The sequence below is a fragment of the Chaetura pelagica genome, unplaced genomic scaffold (assembly GCF_000747805.2).
Source record: "Chaetura pelagica isolate M959 unplaced genomic scaffold, ChaPel_1.0 scaffold45, whole genome shotgun sequence".
NCBI classification, from domain to species: Eukaryota; Metazoa; Chordata; class Aves; order Apodiformes; family Apodidae; genus Chaetura; species Chaetura pelagica.
In genome coordinates, this window is record NW_009953217.1 from 5509199 (window position 1) to 5517465 (window position 8267).

General features: G+C 38.7%; 1 protein-coding gene across 1 annotated transcript in view; it reads right to left on the reverse strand.

The window, feature by feature from the left end:
• Positions 1 to 2770, reverse strand: part of UBE2L3 (ubiquitin-conjugating enzyme E2L 3) — a 10720-nt gene extending 7950 nt beyond the window's left edge. Inside the window, exons 1-2 of the mRNA XM_009997665.1 lie at positions 2750 to 2770; positions 82 to 177 (exon numbers count right to left, since the gene is read on the reverse strand). Of these exons, the coding sequence (XP_009995967.1) occupies positions 82 to 177; positions 2750 to 2770 (117 nt within the window). The remainder of the gene's footprint in view (positions 1 to 81; positions 178 to 2749) is intronic.
• Positions 2771 to 8267: the final 5497 nt, after the last annotated feature.

Genomic DNA, 8267 nt, shown 5'->3' on the forward strand with positions numbered 1-8267 from the left:
GCTGAACCATGGATTTATGAGATTCAAATGATCCTCATTCTATTTTAAAGTCCATTAGAATAAGGAGTAGTCTATACTCACAGGAACAATAAGCCCTTGCCAGGTCAATAAATTAGCTTCATCAACCTGGATATTACGGAAGTTTTTCATTCCACATTTGCGGATTTCTTCAAGCTCCTGAAAAGCAAGCAAAACAGAAGTGTAAGTGAGTAACAGTATTAAGCAGGATGCTCAAGTTTATTTTTCAAAATGCTTAGAGGTTATTGTGGGTTTCTTTAATGTTATAGAAGGTTGAGGTTTTAGTGGTGGCAACCCACACCCATAAGAAAAGATTTGGCACCTGTGAGAAGTAAAATTCTCTGAGACAAGGTATAAAAAAATGTTATTTTTTTGGTATGTCAGGAAAATACAAAAATGCCTCATTGTTGACATCACTACAGACCCAATGAAGCAGACGTATTTAAAAATTGAGTAAAAAGATGTTTTTATAGCTCAAATGCAAATCAGTGCCTTGGTAACAGACTACTGATAACTCCATGAAGCACAGAAACAAAGCGACTTAACTGAAGGAAAATAGTGATTTGAAAGAATTATTTTAGAACAGGTTTAAACACAGAGAAACACAATGAGCAACTCAGTTATTTCAAATGAAAACTAACAGATTCCTGCTTTACCAACTGAAATTGATGCAAATCCAATACATTATCAATCTAAGCTAAACTAGCCTTATTTAGGCCAATAACTTGAGAAGATACAGCTTTATCTCTGTTTTGCACCTCAAAGTTAGCAGTATATATTAAGATACCTCTCTTTATAGCTGTATCACTTTCTAATAAGGTTTCTTTCTGCATCAACCACCATTCAAATCAGTTCTGATCAGCTAGCAATCCAGCTACCACCAAAGCAAGTATTTAGGCATTTTTATATTTGAAATGATGTATAAGCTCTAGAATAGCAGATGTTTCTGAAGTGCTTCATAAGACCAAAAAAGAAACAACCCAAGGTTCCACTTTTTTTCCGTAACAATTACAGCCCTTTGCTGTTGAATCCAGTTTTACCTTTAGAAAGAATTTAACTGACTTCAAATTCAGAAGTCATCCACAGTCAAACACAAACCTCTCCCAGTGCTTTCAGAACTGAAGCACATGCCTGTGTGTCTACACAGGTTAGGAAAAATGTTGCTTACACAGCAACACTGGTGCCTTCTGCCAACACACAGTGCTTCACAGGGTGCTCGTGGATTTGCAAAATGAGACAGTATATGATTCTGATAAAAACACCAACTACAAGCAAAGGCACTGTACACTGAAAATAAATAAATAATTCCCCCCCCTGTACAAGTGCTGTCCTGTCCAGGTTTTGGTTTGTTGTTTTTTTTCCTAAAATAGCTCTGTGTTCATCTTAGATCAAACCTCCCTCCGTCTGACTGCCAGAGATTTAATACATGCAGTAATCTCTTGCATAAACTTTGCATCATGATAAAATGCAAACCCAAAGGGAAAACAAGATTTCCAAAAGCACATTAAAAAAATATCACACAACAGCCACACATCAGAAGGTGAACATTTACAGTCCCGACCAGTGCACCTACAAAAGCAATGCACACTCGGGATATACAACTTTGGAGTCTTGAGATATTGAATTGATGTCCAACGAAGTCTTCATGACACTAAAACTAACTAGTCCAGACCTGTGGATTAATCCCCAAATTCTACTGCTGCTGGATTTATGCAACATCACAGACAGTTTGGGTTTTTTATTTTTTTTTAAAGGGTAAGCGGATTACTCTATTTTACCCTATTTCCTTAAAGCAGGAGAACATACAAAAACCACACAAAAATAATCCCTTCAAGCACATTTTTAAGGATACAGAACAACCAAAAATATTAAAAATATAATAACCTTTATGATCACAGTTATAAGAGATCCTTTACCATCACTGAAACTGCAAATCCACACAGTCCCTTTGAGCTGGCTCTGAACACTGGGTGCCCACAGCAGCAGGGCAGAGTCTTGCTGGTACCTGCCTGCCTGACAGGGTCAGAGGAGCAGCTCACTCAGAACAGCATCTTGAGCAGCTCCCTCCCTGCAACTACAGAACTGTGGAGTCCTGGCAAACCACTACTCCATAGCATGGAAAAGGGATAAATCCCATTCCACACTAGATGTAAGGCATCAAACATTGGGAACAGAATAATCAAATTAAACAGTAGGTATTTAAACATGAATAAACATGCACCACAAGTGTCTTCACTCTAAAACAAGGAAAGGAAAAAAGGTTTAGACAATTTTCTAGGAAATACTAGAAACACTACACTATACACACGACAGAAATCCCTCCCCCCCCACGTCCCAGGGGGTGTGCAGCTTCCCTGCAGTTTTTATCACCATTTCAGATGACAGCATCATACTGCTGCTGGCCCAAAGAACTGCCCAGACACAGAAAGAGGAAGGACTATGACTCTATAATGCAGGTATGTTATTAAACTAATAAAGCAAAGTAGAAAAGCATGGCTTCACATAATTAGAAAATTAAAACACCTAAACGTTATAACTAGATTCAGGTTAAAAAACTGGATGCTGAATTAAGAAATGCAAGAATCCAGTACAGAGATCATTACAAAATTGAAAAACTTTGTAGGAAAGCAAAGCAAAGTTTAGAACAAATATGCAAATTGCTCCCCATTTTCTCTCATGCCCACCACACGAGAGAGGGAATTAAATGGGGCAGAGGACACTAAAGAACTACCAGAAAAATTATTCGGGACATCTTCCTCTTTGAACTGACACGTGAAGCCTTTGCAGGAATTCACTTTCAAAACTAAAAATGTGGTAAATTACTGCAGTGCACCTGGGCTACATCTTGAGCTTCTCCTGCCACTGACTTGGGTTCCACAGTAGTAACTGACAACTGAAAAAGGGGTAGATGGGGAAAAACCAGGCAATCCTTTTCTTCACACAGGCATGACTGCAAAGATCATGGAGAAACAAGTCTACCTTAGCAGAGGACTTGTCTGGGCTATATTCTCAAGACAAGTTCCACTTATAAAATAAATTGCTTTTCTTATTCTAGAAGCATTTACGATTTCATGTGCTACTCCAAATTAATCAACTCCACATCAGACTTACCTACAAACAGCCTTTTTTTCATACTACATCATAGAATTAAACAGTACATACAGAATGAAATAATATACTCACAGGTCAGGCTTTTTAGGGTTTTTGTATCTAGTGCATCAGGAGTAGTAAGAGATTGAACATTCACAATCTAAGGGTATGTGTGGGGTTGCTTTTTTTTCTCCCTGGCAACTGTCAAAACCCATAATAATAAAGATCTAACTGCCTCACAGGTACAGAGGCAGACACAACTACAGTATAAACTTACTGTTAAAAAAAGTGAATGAGCTACTAAATACTTTCAAACAGCAGAGATCCAAAGTTAATACTGCATTAAAGATGGGCTCAAGCAACTCCAAAGGGACAAAAAATACTTTATGAAGTAAAAGGATATAGTCCAGATATTTATTTCAAAATAATACTGAAGAGTCCAGACAGACAGTAAATAGACTAATTCCTTTTCTTATCCTCCACCCCTTAATTTTGTCAAGTAATATAATTACAGGAGCACAGGAGGAATGTAACTAAAGGTTAGAAGACTGCAGTATAAATTTCCATCTGTCTTTCCTTCCTTACTCTGTTATCACCCTGACACATGACCTTGCTGCATTGGTTTCCACGTTTGTAAAAGAGAAATAAATGTCCTGTTATTCCACAGGGCACTCTGGAGATGAGATGTTTGTAGTTTGGAGACACTCAGGAGAAAGCTATATACATAGTTAGACACAGTTGTTCAGAGAAAGTTATGCATAACACATGCAACAGAGGCAGCATCTGATCTTCAAGTATAAAGCTGAAGGCAGTAATAAAATCACATACTACCTCTTATATATATAATTAATAAGGAGTTAAAATTTTTATTTACAATATTGTTTAATCAGTGCTGTTCAAAGCAAAAGTTACATGCTTGGAATGATAAAAGAAAGTGGCATCATCTTAAAATGTAGCTAAGTCTTTTAAAAACCCTGCAACTGTTTTGCCCACACATCTTTCAAGTTTTGGGACTTCTCTAAAAAAAAACCACCAAAAAACAAACAACCAAGCCAGGTAGGAAAATGCAGTGAAGACAAACATTTTTTGGAGTACAATCCAAAAAAATGGGAGTAAGTGTAATAGCTCATACCAACTTCAGTAAGTTCTGCATCAAGACCAAAATGCTATTAAACGCACAAAGAAAAAAAAAAACCTCTCCTGAAATCAGTCTAAACCATGTTCTTCTATTGTTTGTAATTTCTCTTTACCTGTTTACAAATACATTATCTAAAAGAAGTGTGATAAAGCTAAATGGGCTCCAACACACTGATAAGGAATTGGCTGGTTTTACTTTCTGAATCCCATACACTACAGAGAATTGTTAAAACACCTTGAAAGCAAATATAGTTTTAAATACCCCAAATAAACCTAAACAGATTCTAGCTCTTAAAAGAACCAGTATTAATTTTCCACTACAACATTACATGCCCTGTACTGATGTGCTTTTTCTTTACTGAGTAATTCTACTTTTTGGCAGAGTATTTTCATTTGATTAAAAGTCCTTTTGTCAATTCTCAGTTTCAAGAAGGGAAAATGAACCATATTCTCACTTCTGTGTAAGGACAATCACACATTGCTCAAAACCACATTTTCCTTGCTACTCAGAGCTGGTGTTTGGATCAATTTAGAAATGTTTTTCAAACATCAAAGTTGGTTTAAAACCCCTTTATTTGCAAGGGCTATTTACAAGACCACAGCATACTGGAGGTTGCAGGCCACCTACAACAGATACCTGGGTGTGGCCATGTGCATGTATTTTATCATGGACTTCAACAGTTGCATAAATGTTTGACTATGCAATTATGGAAGCAGAGAAGAAACAGGAAGATAAAAATAATTGTCTATGTACCTCACATTGTATGTGAAGCATTATTTACTCTTTAAATCCATTTGCAGTTGTTAACACTACAGATAATTGTGAACATCTGAAAACAGGAAACAAAAGCACAGGTCTTACAGCCACCTTAGCTCGACCATATTGCGGACCAAGACAGAAGGGAGCAGCTCCAGAGGTGGGACAGGGCAGCCTCTCTCCCACCCACACCTCTCTCCTGAAGGTGCATCTCAGCACCACATGTTACTACACCACTAAGTACTACGACTACCCAGCACCAAAATAGCCTCCCCTTGGCAGCTGCCCACCAGCTCTCCACGGAGCACTGCACGATGGAGCTCACATGGAGAGGTGGGTGGCAACCCTGAAAAGCATTTCATTGAAATCTCTGGTATGTCTCTTGGAGATCTATGTCCCCAGTCATACATGTTTGGAGACAATTTGCTTTTTAAGAGAAAGGGTCATGAAGCAAAGTAGCTCCCTTAAAATACAAGACTTACATCCTTTCCTAAATACAACCACTCCATATTTGCCTGTTTTTACTCTGAGAGATCATCCATAACAACACGTTCTTGACAAAGACTGTTTTAGTCCCACCTCTCACATTTCATGGAGTCAAAATCTGACAACTGTGGCTCTTTGAAGAGGTGTAGTGGTGGCTCATAGATCAAAACTCCATCTCAGATACTGCTGGGGTATGATTCACTAGCTATGTTGATTTCATATTTTTGCTAACCCAGGTGTGCTCCTGCAAAGGGCACACTCTCAATGATTTTTTTTTCCTTGGTGAAGAAAACTTCAGTTGGACGACTTGATGGTATAAAGCTCTGCAAAAATAGGCCATGTGTAAGGCCTTTGGCCCAGGAAATGTACTTTGCTCAATCAGAGCCTGAGACAACAAGAATAAGATTGTCTCGTTACAACTTGACTTAATGTTTAAAATTGAGTGGTACAAGTATGATGGCAAAATTCGTATTACTTCTTTCACAAGGAGGTTTGCAAACTGATGACAGAAATGGCTTCCACAGTCTGAAAAGGACATCCCATTTCTGCCTGGAAGGTGAAAAGTGTACTCATGCTCCCAGTTTTCTACAGGCAGACAGCTCGTTATTATGGACTTAACTGCATCCAGCCTCTTTGAGCCACTGTGATTAATACGAATAACTATGATGCATGACATGAGCCCAGAAAAAATGCAGCACTTCAAAATGTTGGCAAGACCTTAAGGAAATAGGAATTGCTTTATTTTATGTGACCTATAAAAGGTTCAAAGTTTATTCTCAGTAACCAAAGACAGACTTGATATTTAGCTCAAAGAAAAGACAGTTAATGCTTATCCTGAATTACTCTAAATGTAATTGAATGACACACTAAAAAACTCTTACTTCCTTTAATTATTCTTTAATCACTCATCATTCCATGAACACAGCCTCTACTATATTGCAAAACTCCAACAGTGAAACGTTTTTAAGTGAATCTGTGAATTTGTAACTTAAATAATGGTATCAGGTTGATACAGATGCAAGTCTGGACCTTCAAACACCCTGCTGCAGCAATCCAGATGACATCATCTGCACGAGAGCTCTACTTTGTTCCTACCAAGATGAACTGTCTGGGCTGACTCGACTCCCCAAGAGGCAGGGAGGCTGTGGATTGCTGAGCAGCCTTTACAGCTGGTGTGGTGCAGCACCTCATGGCTCCTGAGCTGGCACAAACAACATCCACAACATGCACAACCCACAAACATCAGGCCATCAAAATGAAAGTAAAAATGTAAGAGGGAAGTTATCACTGTCTCCTTCCTTCTGACACCACTCCCTCTGAAAAGCAACTGCCACACTCTTTTTCTAGAAAGGAGGAGGTCACGCTGTCAAAAGCCATTTTTACTGCATTTTAGTGGAAGATTAATGTACCAAACAACAGTGTAGAAGTTTAATAGAACAGAGTGGAAGGGAAGGACTGAAAAGCAAGAGGCACAGCAGATATTAAGCATTTTTCTTGCCTTTCAGATGTTTATGTTCTATTTTAAAAGAAAAAAAATAATCTGGAAATGTACTGTTTTCCTGGTTATGTAGGTAGTTATGTGCTTTTGAACAATTAATGGATTTATTTTTTTTCTAAACAGGCAGAAAAAGCTGCCTTACAAAAAGATAAAATTAAATGGTTACTATCTGAGTCTAAGGGGAACCTTATCAGATTATAAAGCAACAGACATAATATGACACTAAAGCTGCGACAAAATGGAATAGCTATCAAAAATTAAATAAAAAAAATGAATGCCATCTCATCAGGATCCCTAAGTACAATTAAAGGTTTATGCCTACTGATTTAATACATATGAATGACTCTGCACACAACAGTACATCTACTACTTGATCGCTCCATAGCACGTTCAAAACAACAAAACTAGCCTCATGAAAGCACTGCTGAGCTATTGGTTTCTTCAAAAACAGCCAAGTTGTAATGGTTAATTAGGTATCTGCAGAATTAAGGAGCCTCCAAAACCTGCCATCTACACATCCTAGTGAAATCCCAGTCCTACTAGGCATCCATATCCTTGAAGCCAGCTGTAAAACTGATATGAAAACATTGTTCACCAGAATCGCCCCTGTATCTGTCAAATCCCAGAGCACGGTTGCACTGCACCCCACAGGGACAGCTTTTGTAGAGAGGCTAAAACACTGCCTGACAGTCACAGGGCTTTTGCCCCAACTTTCACAGAACTAGCCTGTAAAGTCCATTGATTGAGGTTACAGGCACTTTGCATGCAAATACCACAGGGTATTGCCACAGCATTTTAGATTATTAAACTTGATGCCACCATGTGTGAATGTCCCAGGCAAACCCCTCTGTATCCAGCTTGTCATGTTAATTAGCAATTATAGACAACACATAAACCCGTATGCTTTGGGGGCAACGGTTTTCATTTTCTTTCCAAGAAGCACCTTATTCCTCACAGAAAATGATGAAAACATAATCCCAAGCAATACTTTACAATAAGCTCTACGTGCTCTTGGTTAGAACCCAACAGCGGCGGAGTTCACAAGTATCAAAACAAACAGAGTAAAGACAAAAACATGACCACGTCTGCAGCGAACGAGGAAACTTCTGAACCCAGGTCCGTATTTCAGCGCGATAAACCTCTTACTCATACACGGAAGAGATTACTCTCCGAAACATCGAAAACGAAATCATTTCATCCCCGGGCTTTGGGGAAAGGTCCCTTCCCAAGGAACAAGCGGGACGAGCGCGGACCCCCCACCCGCAGGGAGGGAGGAGAAGC